The sequence below is a fragment of the Jaculus jaculus genome, chromosome 8 (assembly GCF_020740685.1).
Source record: "Jaculus jaculus isolate mJacJac1 chromosome 8, mJacJac1.mat.Y.cur, whole genome shotgun sequence".
In the NCBI taxonomy this organism is placed as follows: Eukaryota; Metazoa; Chordata; class Mammalia; order Rodentia; family Dipodidae; genus Jaculus; species Jaculus jaculus.
In genome coordinates this window covers 57,979,769-57,998,163 of record NC_059109.1, presented here as the reverse complement: position 1 = coordinate 57,998,163, position 18,395 = coordinate 57,979,769, and the positions used below count along the sequence as shown (strand labels likewise).

The window sequence follows — 18,395 nt, the reverse complement described above, 5'->3', positions numbered from 1 at the left end:
AAAAAATCAGGACTGGAGAGATGGCTTAGCAGTTTAGCGCTTTCCCGTGAAGCCTAAGGACCCTGGTTCAAGGCTTGGTTCCCCAGGTCCCACGTAAGCCAGATGCACAAGAGGGCGCACGTTCCTGGAGTTCGTTTGCAGTGGCTGGAAGCCCTGGCGCGCCCATTCTCTCTCTCTCCCTCTATCTGTCTTTCTCTGTGTGTCTGTCGCTCTCAAATAAATAAATAAATAATGAACAAATATTTATAAAAAAAAATCAGAAGCCTGGGGATGTAGCTTATTTGGTAGAGTGCTCGCCTAATATGCCTGAAACTCTAAGTTTGATCCCTAGCACTGCTTACAACCAGGCGTAGTAGTACATACCTATAATCCCAGCACTCAGGAGGTAGAGGCAAGATGATCAATGACACCAACTATATGACCAAATTCCAGGTTAGCCTGGGCTACATGAGACTTTGTCTCAGGAAAAAAAAGGAGCAACTATGGATGTGCCAGGCCCTCTTGCCACTGCAAACTCCAGACACATGTGCCACTTGGTGCATGTGTCTTTACATGAGTATTGGGAATTGAGCCTGAGTCAGCAGGCTTTAGGAACAAGTGCCTTTATTTACTGATCCATCTCCCCAAACCTCCATTTATTTTGTTTATTTTTATTTTATTTATTTGAGAGACAGAAAGAGGCAGATAGAGAGAGAATGGGCGCACCAGGGCCTCCAGCCACTGCAAATGAACTCCAGACGTGTGCGCCTCCTGTGCATCTGGCTAATGTGGGTCCTGGGGAATCGAGCCTTGAACCAGGGTCCTTGGGCTTCACAGGCAAGCGCTTAACTGCTAAGCCATCTCTCCAGCCCATTATTATTATTATTTTTTTTTAAATAGGGGACTGGGAAGATGGCTCACCAGTTTAAGGTATTTGCCTGCCAGCCTGGGTTCAATACCCAAGCTGCCTATATAAGCTGAATATGAAAAGTGGTGTCATGTGCCTGGTGTGTGGCAGCTAGAGACCTTGGCATGTACACATGCATGCATGCACGCATGCACACATGCAAATAAACAAAAGAATATGATGAAATAATAATAATAAGGCAGTTTAAAAAGAATAGTCTCAGATAGATCCTTCTACCTCTGCTTCCCAAGTGCTGGGATTAAAGCCACCACACTTGGCCTTTATTTTATTTTATTTTTTGGTTTTTCGATTTTTCAAGGTAGGGTTCCACTCTAGCCCAGACTGACCTGGAATTCACTATGTAGTCTCAGGGTGGCCTTGAATTCAAAGCGATCCTTCTACCTCTGTCTCTCAAGTGCTGGGATTAAAGGTGTCACCACCACACAAGGCTTATTTTTGTATTTTTTTGAGGTAGGGTCTTACTTTAGCTCAGACTGTCTTGAACTCACAGTGATCCTCCTACCTTGCTCTGAAGTGGTAGTGTTAAAGGTGTGTCAGGGTTTCTTGCGCAAAGGAATAGCAGATGCATGCACCATTTTGTGCATCCGGCTTTAAGTGGGTACTGTTGAATTGAACCTGGCCCATCACGTTTTGCATGGAAGTGCCTTTAACTGCTGAGCCATGTCTCCAGCCTTTAAAAAAATACATATTTTTTTTGTGAAATATTTTTATTTATTTGCAAGCCGAGTGAGAGAGATTGAGAGAAGAGAGACAGAAAGAATGGGTACGCCAGGGCCTCCAGCTGCTGCAAACTCCAGATACGTATATCACTTTGTGCCTCTGGCTTTACATGGCTACTGGGGAACTGAACCCAGGCCATCAGGCTTTCAAGCAAATGCCTTTAACTGCTGAGCCATCTATCCAGCCCCTATTTTTAGCATTTTGAGGCAGTATCTCATACAGTCCAGGCTGGCTGTGAACTTGCTTATGAATTCCTTATTCTAGCCTCCACCTCCCTAGTACAGGTATACCATACTTTGTCCAGTCTAACTTTAAATTTTGTATCAAGGACCCCAGAAAGCAAATTTGCCTGGGGCATACAAAAGTATGCTATGGCTCTGGAGCAATGAAAACAATCCAAATCATACTTTCTTGAGACGAATGTCAGTGAAGACATTAGAGGGTACATGACAAAGCTGAGAAATATGTCAAAAGTCTGAGAAATGATGACAAACTGCTTTAAATTAGGAGCCTTGTGAAAGATTTATGGACAGAGGTAGATTATATAATTTTAATATACTAGTTATCTTCACGACCAAGGATCTGTGGCTCATCTTTTACATATAGCAGGTAGGTCCTTTTTCCAAATTAATATAATATGTCAATGTCAAAATAAGAATATTAACATTATTTAAAATTTGGGCTGGGGAGATGACTCAGCAGTTAAAGACACTTGCTTGCAAAGCTTGCTGACCTGGGTTTGATTCCCTAGTTCTCATATAAAGCCAAGCACACAAAGTGGTATGTGTCTGCAGTTTGTTTTCAGTGGTAAGAGGCCCTGGCGTTACCATTCTTTCTTTCTCTCTGTCTCAAATAAATTAAAAAAAAAAATCTTTTTGAGGTAGGGTCTTGCTGTAGACCAGGCTGACCTGGAATTCATTAGAACTCACACCAGTCCACCTGTTTCTGCCTCCTGAGTGCTGGGAGTAAGGCATTTAAAGGCTTCCCTTGCAAGGTACATCTAGGGCTGTTAATTCACATCAGCTACTAAAAATACCAATATGATGGCTACTTTTTTTTTTTTTTTTTGAGGTAGGGTTGTACTTTAGCTCAGGCTGACCTAGAATACACTTTGTAGTCTCAGGATGGCCACAGACTCAGGGCAATCCTCCACCTTCTGCCTCCTCAGTGCTGGGATTAAAGGCATGTGCCACCACTCCTGGTGATAGCACCTTTTTTATTGAAATATTTTATTTTTAATTATTTATTTGAGAGAGAAAGAGAAAGAGGCAGATAGAGAATGGATGCCTCTAGCCACTGCAAATGAACTCCAAACACATGTGCCACCTTGTGCATCTGGCTTTCATGGGTACTGGGAAATCGAACCTGGGTCCCTGGGCTTTGCAGGCAAACTCCTTAACTACTAATCCATCTCTCCAGCCCAGTAGCCACTTGTTAAGGAGAAAGGGAGAAGAAAGAGAAATGAGTAAGTAAAGATAGGTGGATGTGATGATGTACATCTGTAAATTGTAAAACTTGGGAGGTATAGGCAATGAGACCAGGAATTCAAGGCTTGCCTGAGGTTACTTGAGACCCTGCCCCAGAAGACAATAGCAGCAAAAATAAAACCAAATACGTGTGTCCCCTCTCACCCAAAGACAACAACAATAAAGGGGTTGGGAATATATTTCATTAGTAGACTGCTTGCCTAGCATGTGTCAGGCCCTGGTTTCAGTACCAAGCTCCTGCCCACCCTTCATAAAAAGAAAGTCTGTGCTTCTCAAAAGAGAGAATGTGGGCTGGAGAGATGGCTTAGCGGTTAAGCGCTTGCCTGTGAAGCCTAAGGACCCCGGTTCGAGGCTTGGTTTCCCACGTTAGCCAGATGCACAAGGGGGCGCACGCGTCTGGAGTTCGTTTGCAGAGGCTGGAAGCCCTGGCGCGCCCATTCTCTCTCTCTCCCTCTATCTGTTTTTCTCCCTGTATCTGTTGCTGTCAAATAAATAAATAAATAAAAATTAAAAAAAAAGAGAGAGAATGTGTGGATTGGAGAGATTGCTTAATGGTTAAGGCCCTTGACTGAAGCCTAAGGATCCAGGTTTGATTCTTCAGTACCCATGTAAGCCAGATGCACCAAGTGGCACATGAATCTGGAGTTTGTTTGCAGTGGCTAGAAGGCCTGGCATGCCCTGTCTCTCTCTACTTGCAAATAAAAAAAGTATAAACAAACAAACAAACAGAAACCAAGCAAACAAAATAACCTTTAAAAAACTTATTTAGCCAGGAGTGGTGGTACTGCCTTCAATCTCAGCCCTCAGGAGGCAGTGGTAGGAGGGTTGGTGTGAGTTCAAGGCCAGCCTGAGACTACATAGTAAATTCCAGGTCAGCCTGGCCTAGAGGGATACCCTACCTTGAAAAACAAACAAACAAACAAAATTATTTCTGTGTGTGTTTGTGTTGGTTAGAGGACAACCTCAGGTATTGTCAGGTGCCTGTTTTTGTTTTGTTTTGTTTGTTTGCTTGTTGTTGTTGGTGGTGGTTTTTCAAGGTAGGGTTTCACTGTAGCCCAGGCTGAGATGGAATTCACTATGTAGTCTCAGGGTGGCCTCAAACTCTTGGCGATCCTCCTACCTCTGCCTCCTGAGTGGTGGGATTATGTTCAGCTTTTTTATTTTTTTATCGAACTAATGAGTTTAATTAGGGTTACTTACAGGAACATGGATGAGTATTTATTTACATGCTCCTAGGTAGTTTACTAGTGCCTATGACACTGAAGAAAATTTGACTATATATATTTTTAAAAATGGGCCAGCCTCTTCCTTTTTTTTTTTTTTTTTTTTTTTTTTTTTGCTATGCATCCCAGTCTAGCCTGAATCTCAAAATGCTTCCCTAGTGCTGAGATTATATGCACTAATGACATGGCCTTAATTACTCTTTATATGATACCATTAATGTATGTATATGTTTGATATAGTGGCTTATATGGCTGGAAACTTAGTGTGTATCTCAGAGTAGCCTCTTTTCCAATTCTGCCCATTTCCAAGGGCTAGAATTAAAGGTGATAGCTATCAGGTCTTAATAACTTTTTGTGTGATACCATTTGTGTGTGTGTGTGTGTGTGTGTATTTTGAGATTGACCCACTGATAAGTTCATTTTAAAAAGTATTTATTTACTAACATGAGAGATGGAAAGTGAGAGAGAATGGCCACACCTGGACTTCCTCCTGCTGGAAATAACTCCAGATGCATGTACCACTTGAACATTTGGCTTTATAGTGGGTACAGAGATTAAATAAGGTCTTAGATTTAGAAAAACTCATAAAAGTATGTCAGGCTGAAAAAGCTAAAAGCTTGGACTGATCTCACCAATTTATTATTGCCAGTTGTTTATTTAACCACCATTTAAAAGATGAAAGATGATAGGTACAATGAAATTTTGTGTAATTAGAACAATTTCATTATTTGTTTTGGCAGTTACAAAAATTTAGAAGACACGGCATAAGACAGAAAAAATATTTAGGATCATCATTCTACAATTGTTCAATTTTGATTTTTCATTCTAAGAATATTGTCTTTTTCAGAGACTGACAGATAGCTGGTCACACTTAAATCATATGTCTACACGTGACCAGAGTCCTCACTCATATGTTAAATTTGAATATTTTCTCAGTTCTACTTGTAAGTCATTTAAATTAGTGCTTAAGAACTGCATAGGCTTGTTTTGAACATTTTGTTTGTTTGTTTGTTTTTTGTTTTTGTTTTTTTTTTAAATAGGGTCTCACTCTGGTCCAGGATGACCTGGAATTCAAATTCATGCTGATCCTACCACCTCAGCCTTCTAAGCATTGGGATTAAAGGCCTATACCACCATGCCTCGTTTGTTTTAAAATACCTGAAATAAACTGCAGAATTTCCAAAGAATAGAGGTATTCTGGTTAAAGATGAAAGTGTGGTCAGGTGAAAAGAAAAATTAATAATACAAATGCAACCCACAACAAGAAAAATATTTTTTCTCAATGAAGAGTCTAGCCATTCTTTAGAGATGTATAATTTTCAAGTCCCAATGGAAGGAATGGAATAACTGATTCTATTTCTACTATGTGCCTTTAAGTTACCTTACTTCAAAACAGAAGAATTTTGCAGGATGTAATATTGAGTAACAGTTACTAAAGTTAATTGTTACAGGCTATTAAACTCTGCGTAGTAAATGGTTGCATCTTAATTATTTATACAGATCATTGGTGCAATAACATAAAAATAGAGAACAGCATCTGGAAAGTTACCCAATGTTTTGAGATGAATGGGTTAACCTTTCTTCATACTAATTTCTGCAGGTAAGTCCTTGTTTATAGCGAAATATGATGGAAATTCAAGTGTCACTTTTTCCAAGCTACTGCATGAAGAAGGTGCTGAAGACCATCACTATGCAATACACTGCGACATAAGGACTTTTTCATTCACTAATTCTGGCACACTTTCAGAATATCCCCAACAATCCAGTTTTATTTCTGTCCAGGACACACATGTACGTGTACATATAAGCAGCTAAGCAGCAAGATTACAGTCATGTGACTCTGAAATTTGAAAATGGCAGACCTAGCCAGGTTGGAAGAGCCCCAGTCACATTACCCTTCTGGGCCTGTGCCCTAGAACAATTTCTTAAGCTAATAAAATAAGTGTTTTATCTAACAAATAAAGGCTTTATGCAACCAATACGAAACATACAAGTTTCACATTTGGATATAATTAACCATACCTTTTAGATGTCTCAGTTAAAAGATTTTATTTAGTTAGAGATAGAGAGAGAGAGAATTGGCTCACTGGGGCCTCAGCCACTGCAGTCGAACTTCAGACGATTGTGCCACCTAGTAGGCATGTTTGACCCTGCACTTGCCTCACCTTTGTGCATCTGGCTTATGTGGCATATAGAGAGTTGAACATGGATCCTTAGGCTTCATAGGCAAGCACCTTAACCGCTAAGCCATCTCTCCAGCCCAAAAGAGTTTGTTTTGTTTGTTTGGTTTTATTTTTTCAAAGTTGGGTCTTGCTGTAGCCCAAGCTGACCTGGAATTCACTATGTAGTCGCAAAGATTTTCACCCATTCTGTAGGTTGCCTCTTTGCTCTATTCAAAGTGTCTTTTGCCGTTCAAAAGCTTTGTAATTTCATGAGGTCCCAGTGGTTAATTTGTGTTTTTACTGCCTGAGCAATTGGGGTTGTATTCAGAAAGTCTTTGCCAAGACCAATATGTTGAAGAGTTTCCCCTACTTTTTCCTCTAGCAGCTTCAGAGTTTCAGGTCTGATGTTAAGGTCTTTGATCCATTTGGACTTAATTTTTGTACATGGAAAGAGAGAATAATATATTTTCATCCTTCTACAGATACATATCCAGTTTTCCCAGCACCATTTGCTGAAGAGGCTGCCTTTTCACCAATGAGTATTTTTGGCATTTTTACCGAAGATCAGATGACTATAGGTAGCCAGACGTACATCTGGGTCCTCTATTTTGTTCCATTGATCTACATATCTGTTTTTGTACCAGTGCCATACTATTTTTATTACTATGGCTCTGTAATACAGGTTAAAATCAGGGGTATGGTGATACCACCAGCCTTATTTTTGTTGTTCAAAATTGTTTTAGATATTTGTGAATTTTTGGGTTGTTTTTTCTATTTCTGTGAAGAATGCCATTGAAATTTTGATGGAGATTGCATTGAATGTGTAGATGGCTTTCAGTAAGATTGCTGTTTTCACAATATTGATTCTTCCAATCCAAGAACAAAGGATGTCTTTCCATTTCCTAGTGTCTTCTGCTATTTCTAGCTTGTGTATTTTAGTTTTCATTGTAGAGATACTTCACTTCCTTGGTTGGGTTTATTCCAAGGTATTCTATTATTTTTGATGCAATTGTGAATGGAAGTGATTCTCTGATTTCATCCTCTGTGTGTTTGTTGTTAGCACACTGGAAGGCTGCTGGTTTCTGTGTGTTTATCTTGTATCCTGCTACATGGCTGTAGGTGTTTTCAGCTCTAACACTTTGCTGGTAGAGTATTCAGGGTCCTTTATGTGTAGAATTATGTCATCTGCAAATAATGATAACTTGACCTCTTCCTTTCCAATTTCTTTATTTTTTGGTTTATTTTTATTTATTTATTTGGGAGCGACAGATGGAGAGAAAGAGGTGGAGAGAGAGAGAGAGAGAGAGGGAGGGAGGGAGGGAGGGGGGGGAGGATATGAATATGAATGGTTACATCAGGGTCTCCAGCCACTGCAAACGAACTCCAGACACGTGCACTACCTTGTGCATCTGGCTTATGTGGGTATTGGGGAATCGAGCCTCGAACTGGAGTCCTTAGGCTTCACAGGCAAGCACTTAACCATTAAGCCATCTCTCCAGCCCTCCTTTCCAATTATTATCCCTTTTATGTGTGTGTCTTCCCTTATTGCTATGGCTAAGACTTCCAGTACTATATTAAATAAAAGTGGAGACAGTGGACACCCTTGTCTTGTTCCTGATTTTAGTACAAAAACTTCAGGTTTTTCTCTATTTAGTATTATGTTGGCTGTAGGCTTGTCATAAATAGCCTTTATTATGTTGAAATATGTTCCTTGTATTCCCAGTCTCTGTAGGACTTATCATGAACTGATGTTAGATTTTGTTAAATGCTTTTTCTACATCTAATGAGATGATCACGTGATTTTTGTCCTTCAGTCCATTTATGTAATGTATTACATTTATTGATTTGTGTATGTTGGACCATCCCTGCATCTCTGGGATAAAGCCTACTTGGTCAGGGTGAATAATCTTTCTGATATATTCTTGTATTCTGTTTGCCAATATTTTGTTGAGAAGTTTTGCACCTATGTTCATTAGGGAGATTGGTCTGTAATTTTCTTTTCTTTTCTTTTTTTTTTGGTTTTCTGGGGTAGGGTCTCATTCTAGCTCAGGCTGACTTGGAATTCACTATGTCGTGTCAGGTGGCCTCAAATTCTCGATGATCTCCTGCCTCTGCCTCTCGAGTGCTGGAATTAAAGGTATGCTCCACCACACCTGACTTGTAATTTTCTTTTTTTGTTCTCTTTGCCTGGTTTTGGTATCAGGGTGATGGCTAGCTTCATAGAAGGAATTTGGTAGGATTCCTTCTTTTTCTGTTTTATGGAAAAGTTTAAGAAGCACTGGTGTTAGTTCTTCCCTGAAGGTCTGGTAAAATTCACCAGTGAATTCCTCTGGGCCTGGACTTTTTTTTAGTTGAGAGATTTTTTGATAACTGCTTGGATCTCCATACTTGTTTTAGGTCTATTTAAGTGGTTAATTTCATCTTGATTCAACTTAGGTAGGTCATAAAAATCAAGGAAATCATCCATTTCTTTGTTATTTTCAAACTTAGTGGAGTATGTTCTTATAGTGTATCCCTATGATTTTTTTTTGCATTTCTCTGGTATCTGTTGTGATGGTGCCTTTTTCATCTCTAATTTTATTAATTTGTATCTCTTCTCTCTCTCTCTTTGTCAGATTTGCTAAAGGTTTTTCAATCCTGTTTATCCTTTCAAAGAACTAACTCTTTGTTTTATTGACCTTTTTGATTGTTTTCTTTCATTAACTTCTGCCCTAATCTTTATTATATCTTCCTGTCTACTGATTTTTCATTTGCTTTGTTCTTCTTTTCCAAGGCTTTAAGATGAAGCATTAAGTTGTTTACTTGAGGCCTTTCTAATTTCTTAATGTAGGTACTTAAAGCTATCAACTTCCTTCTTAGGACTGCCTTCATTGTGTCCCAAAGGTTTCGGTATGTTGTGTTCTCATTATCATTTGACTCTGAATATTTTGATTTCCTTCTTGATTTCTTCATTGGCCCATTCATCATTTAGTAGTGTATTGTTTAGTTTTCATGATTTTGTGTATTTTCTATAGCTTTTCTTGCTATTGATTTGTAGTTTGATCCCATTATGATCAGATAGAGTGCAAGGAATTATTTCAATTTTCCTGTATTTGTTATGATTTGCTTTGTGTCCTATTATATGGTCTGTTTTATTTTATTTTTTATTTTTTTGGTTTTTTTGAGGTAGGGTCTCACTGTAGCCCAGGCTGACCTGGAATTCACTAAGGAGTCTCAGGGTGGCCTCGAACTCACAGCGATCCTCCTACTTCTGCCTCCTGAGTGCTGGGATTAAAGTCATGCGCCACCACACCTGGCTATATGGTCTGTTTTAGAGAATGTTCCATGTGCTGCTGAAAAGAATGTGTATTCTTCAGCCTTTGGGTGAGATGTCCTGTATATATCAGTTGGGTCCATTTGTTCTATGACCTCATTTAATCCAGATGCCTCTTTGTTTATTTTTTGCCAGAATGATCTGTGACTTGATGACCGTGGGGTGTTGAAGTCACCCACTACAACTGTGTTTGATATTATCTGTGATATTAGTTCTAATAGCATTTTTTTAATGAAGTTGGGAGCCCCCATGTTAGGTGCATATATGTTTAGGATTGTAATGTCCTTCTGTTGGAGTGTGCCTTTAATCAATATAAAGTGCCCTTCCTTATCTTGGACTGAAGTCTATAAAGTGACCTTCCTTATGTTTCTTAACTAATGTTGGCTTGAAGTATACCTTGTCAGATATTAGGATAGCAACCCTTGCTTGTTTTCTAGGCCGATTTGCTTGAAACACCGTTTTCCAACCTTTCACCCTAAGATAATGTCCATCCTGTGTAGAAAAGTAAGTTTCTTGGAGGCAACAAATTGAAGGAACCTGTTTAACCCAGTCTGCAAACCTATGTCTTTTGGTTTCATTCTAGACCAGGCTGACCTGGAATTCTCAGTGTAGTTTCAGGGCGGCCTTGAACTCTCAGCTATCTCTTTACATCTGCCTCCCTAGTGCTGGGATTAAAGGTATGCACCACCATGCCTGGCTTCAGCTTCTTTTATACTCTTGAGTATGTGATAGGATCTAGCCAATTCCTGAAATGCTGTCAATGCATCCTTTGATGCACAATAATGGCTTATTTTTAGTGTCTCTTCTGAAAGCATGCCTTCCTTTACAGGGGCTTTTGTAAACAAACTGCAAGTTTTCAATTCTTGTTTTCAATTCTGTCCCCCCCCCCCCACTCCCGGAGATAAGAGTCTCACTGTAGCCCAGCCTGACTTGGAATTCACTACGTAGTCTCAGGGTGGCCTTGAACTCACAGTGATCCTCTTACCTCTGTATCCTAAGTGCTGGGATTAAAGGTGGACACCACCACGGCTGGCTGAGTCAAGTGTTTTTTTAAATTAATTATATTTTAAATATTTTTATTTGTAAATGGGGGGGGGGAGAATTGGTGCTCCAAGGCCTTTTCTACTGCATGTGAACTCTAGATTCATGCAGTATTTTGTGCATCTGGCTTTACGTGGGTTGTGGAGATTTCAACCCCAGACATCAGGCTTTTCAAACAAGTGCCTTTAAACTGCTGAGCCATCTCTTCCACCCAAGTTTTCAAATCTTTTCACTGTGCTTTTGCCACCAACTCTCTCTGAAACATGGCTTATAGAATCCAGTAATTTCATACAACACCCTGAATGCTGGGCTGCTTTGAAATTTCCTCTGGCAGATTATTTCATTCATCACCTTTAACCTGAGCCTCCCATAAGTCTCAGAACATTAATGTTCCCAACAGAGTACCATATTCTCATCTGAAATCTCATGAGCAGTTTTCACTGTCCAAACCCCTCCCACAAATAAATTCTAAACTTCTTCTAAAACATATGGCATGGAATCATAGCAGTGAACCCATTTCACTGGTCTTTTTACTAGTGGTCTCTGTCTACAGTTTCTAGTTCTTGGCATCTTATCCAAGGAATTGAAGAAGCACACAGAAATAGAAAAGCTGGATGAAATTTTATTAGAGAGTAAAGTAGATGTCCAAAAAGGGTGAGGGGGGCTGGAGAGATGGCTCATGGTTAAAGAGACTTGTTTGTAAAGCCTGATGGTCTGGGTTTGATTCCCCAGTACCTATGTAAAGCTAGTTACACAAAGTGGCCTTATGCTTGGAGTTTCTTTATATGCCCAAACTCTCTTACTCTGCCTGTCTCTCTCAAATAAATGTTTTTTTAAGAACAGTGGGGAGGTCTGGAGAGAGTGCTTAGCAGTTAAGGCACTTGGCTGCAAAGTCTAAGAACGCATGTTTGAATCTCCAGGTCCCACATAGCCAAAAGCACAGTGATGCCAGTGTGCAATGTTCCACATGTGCACAAGGGGGCCCATGCGCCTGGATTTCATTCACTGCAGCTGAAAGGCCCTTGTATGCCCATTCTCTCTGCCTCTTTCTCTCTCTAATAATAATAATAATAATAATAAAAGGATGAGGAGGCTGGGTGTGGTGGTGCACACCTTTAATCCCAGCACTACAGAGATGAATTTAGGAGGATCTCTGATTTCAAGGCCAGCCAGAGTTACAGTAAGAACCTACCTCAAAAAAAAAAATCGGGCTGGAGAGATGGCTTAGCAGTTAAGGCACTGGCCTGCAAAGCCAAACGACCTCGGTTCAATTCCCCAGGACTCATGTAAGCCAGATATACAAGGTGGCACATGCATCTGGATGGAGTTTGTTTGCAGTGGCTGGAAGCCCTGGCACACCCATTCATATTCTCTCTCTCTGCCTCTTTCTCTCTCTCAAATAAATAAATACAAATAAAATATTTTTAAAAAACCATTAACATATAAATTTACAAGTTTTTATAGACCTCTGACTCTTGTAATACACCTTGCAACCTTTTTAGGTCGATTAGACTCCACCATGGATGATTTTATCTACTAGGAGATATAATGTTGAACATTGAGGTTGGTTTTTAGCATTTTTTTTTTTTTTGGTTTTTTATTTTGTGGAGAAAAAGGAGTGCTAAAATAATTTCCACTCTCCTTCTATCCAAGTTATTCTTGAAAGATTTCTCAAATTAGAGATGCCCTTTGGATCATCTCTTTAGCTATTGACCAGTAATTCATACCCTAGAGACAGATATTTTAATGCTATATAAATACAAATTTTGCTTCAGAATAAAATTAAAATTTGATTTATTTATTTGCAAGGGAGAGGGAGAGAGAAATGGGTGTGCCAGGCCTTCTAGCTGCTGCAAACGAACTTCAGCTGCATGACCCACTTTGTGCAGCTGGCTTTACAGGAGTACTGGGAAATTGAACTTTGGTCCTTAGGCTTTGCAGGCAAGTGCCTTAACCACTAAACGATCTCTCCAGTCCCAGAACAGAATTTTTGCTTGAGAAAACATTAAGACCCTTGAGAAGGCATTCTTGTTGGAAGCAGGAAGAGATTCTTGAAGTTCTGGAAGAATAAAAAGATATTAAACGTTTGCTTTCAACCTTGCCTAAGATCTTGAAAGCTTTTGAATCAGGAACTTAAAAAGGCTATCAAAAGTCTGTAAACTAGTTTTCTGGTCTAGATTGTTCCAGCATAATTCCTGCCTATGTTGTTGCTTATCTTCTCCGGAATAGTAAAGAGAAAAGAATGATACTTCTTTGCTTTGCCTTTCTTTCTTTCTTTCTTTCTTTCTTTCTTTCTTTCTTTCTTTCTTTCTTTCTTTCTTTCTTTCTTTCTTTCTTTTTTGAGGTAGGGTCTCGCTGTAGCTCAGGCTGACCTGGAATTTATGTCATCTCATGGTGGCCTCGAAGTCATGGCAGTCCCCCTACCTCTGCCTCCCAAATGCTGGGATTAAAGGCGTGTGCCACCACGCCCCAGCAAGAATGATGTTTCTTAAGTGGGATGTAGTTCAGATCAGCTCTGTTGGATACACCTCCTCTTGGCTCTATCCTTACAAGTCTCAGTCATTCCCCCCCCCCCCCCCCCCCCCCCGGTTGTTTGGTAGTGTCATCCAAAACAGAGTAAGTTGTATTTCCTGAGTGTTCTGATCGTGAAAGAAAGGTATGGGAATGTTAAGCAGTTTCTGCTCTCCTACTTCCTACTTTTCGTACCTCTTACTCTCTCTCATGTTAAACAACTCCTATCTTTTTATCATCAGCCTGGGCCAGTTTAGAGAGAAGAAATAAAACTAACATTTGATGTGTGGTAGTGAGACATGCTGTCCCCTTGGTTCTGTCACTACCTGACACATTTTGTTTGCTTTGGTGTCTTGAAACAAAAATACACAGGATCAAGATACTAAAGCTCAGATATTACTCTCACACAACTTTCTCGTTTCCTTGCTTTACTGTTTTATCGAGACATCTTTCATCTTTACATCGAAATTTAATAGCTGCCCTTCCTTCATAACTCTTAAGCGAGGCTGTTTTTTTTGTGGGGGCAGACGGGGCTCACTAGTCGAGGCTGCCCTGGAACTCGCTATGTAGCCCAGGCTGGTCTTGAATTCGCAGCAGTCTTGCCTCAGCCTTCTGAATGTTGGAATTACAGAATTACACGGCGTGAACCACACCCAGTGAGGTATTATTCCATCTCTTGCTTTTCTAGTGGTTTTGGTGGATGTTGAAAACTATCACTCTTCTTTCAAAGGCTGTTTCAAGATTTTCCGTCGCACTGGCGCTTCCCAAGACTAGGGCACTGGGGAAAGTCCTCTCATTCCTGGGGTAGGTCTGTGAACCCAGGGTGTCGCGTATCCTCGGGTAGGTGGGTGGGGCGGAGCTGGCAAGGAACCGCTGTGAAAGGGTGAAAGAAAGCATCCACGAGAAAGGCCAGGTGGCCAGTCGTTTCAGAATGTTCATGAAGGCTTCGAATGCGAGGCCGAGGATACTGGGTGCCGCCGCCGCCGCCGCCGCCTAGTCTTTTGTGATTCTAGAAGCTTTAATCCTCATTTAAGGTTTGCTAAGATGCGAAATGGCAGCGGCTTCAGCCTCGGGGGCGGATCCCAAGGGTCTTGTCGCGGCTCCTGGGCTGTTTGGCCTCCTGATGTTGGAGGAGGGGCAAGGGAGGTGCTGCTCCGTACTCTTTTTGCGCCTGCGCGACGGGTTCCGAGCCGGACGGAGCGCGTGCGCGGTGACGTGGAGGTCCGGTGCGTGCGCAGGCTCTTCAGCTGGAGCGGGGACACCGTGTGCGAACCGAACAGAATAACCCGCCCCCAGCGAGATATGAAGGACTCTGGGTGAGGCCGGCCACGCCCCGCACGGTAACTCTGGGGCCTGGGTGGAACGCGTTCCTTTGTAGTGACCCGACTGGAGTTTTTCTGGAGTTTGAAGCGCTTACACATTTGGACGGCCTTAACAGCCTTCCACGGCGATCTTCGCACGCCGAGGCCCGCTCAGGCCTTGCGCCCTGCTGCCTGTGGTCCCGTGAGCGTGGTTGCGCATGTCACCCCGCGTATTCCGGTCTCACTTCCGCGTCGCCAGCTAGGTAACCGAGAGCATCGACGCCAGGGATCGTGCCACGAGGCAGGCGGGCGGGCGGGGTGAGCGGCGGTGCGCACGGCCCTGCCCTGCCCTGCCCTCGCGTGCGTGGAGTGTCGCACCGCGTGGTATGCTCCGCGTGACGTTCTAGCCCGGCTCCGAGCAGTAGGTAGAGAGCTGTGCTTTGGATTTTAAGAATTAGCTCCCAGGGTCTCAAATCTCTGAGAGAAACGACACCAATGTTGTTTCTCTAAGGAACTGTGTGCAGCGTGTTGACACCTGTACACACGTCTCTTAAGAGCATGTAATTTCTGGTTCAGTTGAAGCAAGACCACGAATTTACTGAGAAGGGGGAGGTAGTGAGTTAGAGTTGTATAGGCGTAAGAACTTTGTAAACAAAGGACCTGAATTTGTGAGTGCAAAATCGAAGTCGGGAAAACAGGTGGTTTGAGCAGGTGTTATTTCCTTTTTCTCTTTGAGGTGCAGCCTTTGGCTAGTTTTCTGTTCCTCAGACGTTCTGATTAATTTCCAAGTAGGTCTGTGCCTTCAGTAAAAAGTGAATCTGGGACATTAGAAAGCTTCTCTTACCACCACTAAGTTGTAGTAGAGCCAGTGTTCGACGAGTAAGAAGTTAAGATCTTTTTTTTTTTTTTTTAAATAGACTGAGGCGAAAGAGGAAAACGATGATGTGTTGCTGTGCCTTCCTTTTCGAATCCTGGGAATGCCTCCTTTGGGCAAAATGATAGAAAGCAAGGATCTGTGGCGGTATCTGAAAGGAGGGTTGGCTGATTGGCAAAACAACGGGAGAAACCAAAGTACAGTCCATCAGAGGGAAGAGACCACCCTTCAAGGTTCGCTTCACTCATCACGTGGAGCTTGATAAGTCTAGAACCCGCGTGCACTCCGCCCATGCATGTTGTTGAGACCCCCAGACTTTCACAGCCAGTTTCTGGTAAACCTTGTATAGCCTGCGTTTTCTTTTGGGGCACGTTGCCGCTGCTAGGCTGCAGGGAAAGTGCCTGCGGGTGCGTGACGGCTGCTGGGAAAGAGGGCTGGCTTGATGGCTGGTTATGTAGTCTCCAAGGTTACAGAATGCGCTGGGTTCAGCCGTGCAATCTTTGGGTTTCTGCTGTCTGCACGTGATGGATCAGAACCCCTTTGCCCTGGAAGGGCTTTCCCTGCGGCATTCCCCCCCCCCCCAGTAGTTCTTGGTCAGCTGTCCTCTGCAGTTAAAAAACCGCGATTGGGGGCAGTTCAAAGGCCGGGCCGACTGCTCTTCCGGGGGCCCTTTCCCTTAAGGGGATCTGATTGGCTGTACTCATGCTCGCAGTCACAGGGTTATGTTGCCAGCAGTTTCCTGGGTTGAGGTAGCCTGAGTCCATTTAGCTGAAACATAAGTGAAAGACTTGGGGGAACATGGTACATTGGTACACCAAATTAAACCACTTTTCTGCCATGAAAAATTTCAGATTTTACTTAGTAACTGCTAGGCACTTGAATCCTTGATGAGACTGAGTTTTTCAGGGTAGATTCTTAGAAATGAAAAATGCTTCTGCAGCCAGTAGCTTCCCATAACACATGGGAATGGCTTGAAGGGAGTACTAACTGGGTCTTTTGCAGTTCTCCTAAAATTAAAGGGTTTTATAGACAATTTTGAAATTTATTTTCTAAGACTGGGACACTAAAATGACCAGGATATTACTTAGTTCGAAATGAGTGCTTATTGATTTGCAAGTAGCATTTATTTAATTAATATAATTAATGATGATGGTTGAGAGTGATTTAGAAGGTACTTGGCTATTTTACTGTGTTTGCTGGTTTTTTGCTGTCATCTTTAAAATTATATTTCCACTTTCTCCTTTTTAAAAATCTAAGCTTCATTATATACTATACTGAAATTTGAATTAATTTCTCACAAAATTCGAGTTTCAAACAAGAAAGTGCCTTTGACTGCTGAGCCATCTCTCCAGCCGCAAATTTGAGTTTCAAAGATGCACAAGGTGCCATGTACATCTGTAGTTTGTTTGCAGCTACTGGAAACCCTGGCGTGCCCATTCTCATTAGTCCCTCCTCCTCTCTCCTTCTCTCAAAAAAAGAAAGAAAGAAAAAAGCCAGGTGTGGTGGCACAGGCCTTTAATCCCAGCACTTGGGCAGAGGTAGGAGGATCACCATGAGTTCGAGGCCACCCTGAGAATACAGAGTGAATTCCAGGTCAGCCTGGGCTACCTTGAAAAACAAAACAAAACAAAAATTAATTTAAGCTGGGCTTGTTGGTTCATGCCTTTAATCCCAGCACCCGGGAAGGCAAAGGTAGGAGGATCACTGTGCGTTCAAGGCCAAGCCTGAGACTACATAGTGAATTCCAGGTCAGCTTGGTCTAGAGTGAAACCCTGCCTCAAAAAAAAAAAAAAAAAAAAAAATCCCACCATGATTTAATTTAAGCATTTCTTTGTAGTTAAGGATTTTATTAAGAGACAAATATCTTACAGTTTATCCTTTTATACAGTAAGATACTTGTTTTAAAAGTAATAGTATCAAAATAACTCCACTGTGGAGGGCCCTCTTTGGAATAGATTTGAAACTTTGGTGTAGTTAGGAAAATTTTTTTTGCATATTCAGTAAGGAAATTACATAGTAAACTGTTGCATTTGTGTGGATTGTATCAGTGTTACCACCATAGTAAAAATTTTCCATAGAGGTCAATGGGTGAAAGACATTTAGGGTAAGAAGTCTGAACTTGTAACAGTTTTTGAAACTTGCTACATTACGTTGAGTCATCTTCTGTGGAAGATTCTGACTGTATTCTGCTATAATGTTTTCAGATATTCCTGAGACTATTCCCTTTGTTGCTAAGCTTACTTTCTTAAGTCTTCCTAATACATATTTTAATCTAGATAAATGCTTGGTGATGAAAAGCTGAGCTGAACTTTAAAATATGATACATGCATACACATAAATATTTATACATATATGCACTGTACTACAGTCTTTGTTAATATTCTTTTCAAAAAATACTTCTTTTTTACTATTGCCAAGGGGTAGTGAGAGAATGGGCATACTAGGGCCTCTAATGCTACAAATGAGCTCCAGATGCATGCACTACTTTTTGCATCTGGCTTTACAGGAGTCGTGGGGAATTGAACCTGAGTCCTTAGGCTTTGCAGGCAATGTCAGTAGGCCCTGGTGTGCCCATTTTCATTTTCTCTCTCTCACTAAAAACTTTCTTTTAATGTAGCAAAGAGTTGGAGAGGGTGAGAGAATGGGCTCGCCAACGCCTCCAGCCACTGCAAACAAAATCCAGACACGTGCACCCCCTTGTGCATCTGGCCAACATGGGTCCTAGGGAATTGAACCTGGGTCCTTTGGCTTTGCAGGCAAATGCCTTAACTGCTAAGCCATCCCTCCAGCCCCAGCCCCCCCCCCCATTTTTTAATTGAGAGAGATAATGGGCGCCCCTGTACCTCCAGTCACTGG

The 18,395-nt window shown here is 41.6% G+C and overlaps 1 protein-coding gene across 14 annotated transcripts in view; it reads left to right on the top strand.

Annotated features, from left to right (window-relative positions):
• Mga (MAX dimerization protein MGA) overlaps window positions 1–18,395 on the top strand; it is a 137,810-nt gene that overhangs the window by 20,194 nt on the left and 99,221 nt on the right. For 7 of the 14 annotated variants that reach the window (XM_045157284.1, XM_045157283.1, XM_045157282.1 and 4 more), the window contains exon 1: window positions 15,583–15,772. The exons of 2 other annotated variants lie outside the window; for them this stretch is intronic. Coding sequence is in view for 1 of the 12 variants with exons in the window: in XM_045157288.1 (XP_045013223.1) it covers window positions 5,900–5,937 (38 nt within the window). In the remaining 11 variants the exon portion in view is untranslated. Of the gene's footprint in view, window positions 1–5,844; window positions 5,938–14,580; window positions 14,705–15,582; window positions 15,773–18,395 lie in introns of those variants that run through there. 5 more of the 14 variants (XM_045157276.1, XM_045157279.1, XM_045157288.1 and 2 more) reach the window with 5 other exon arrangements.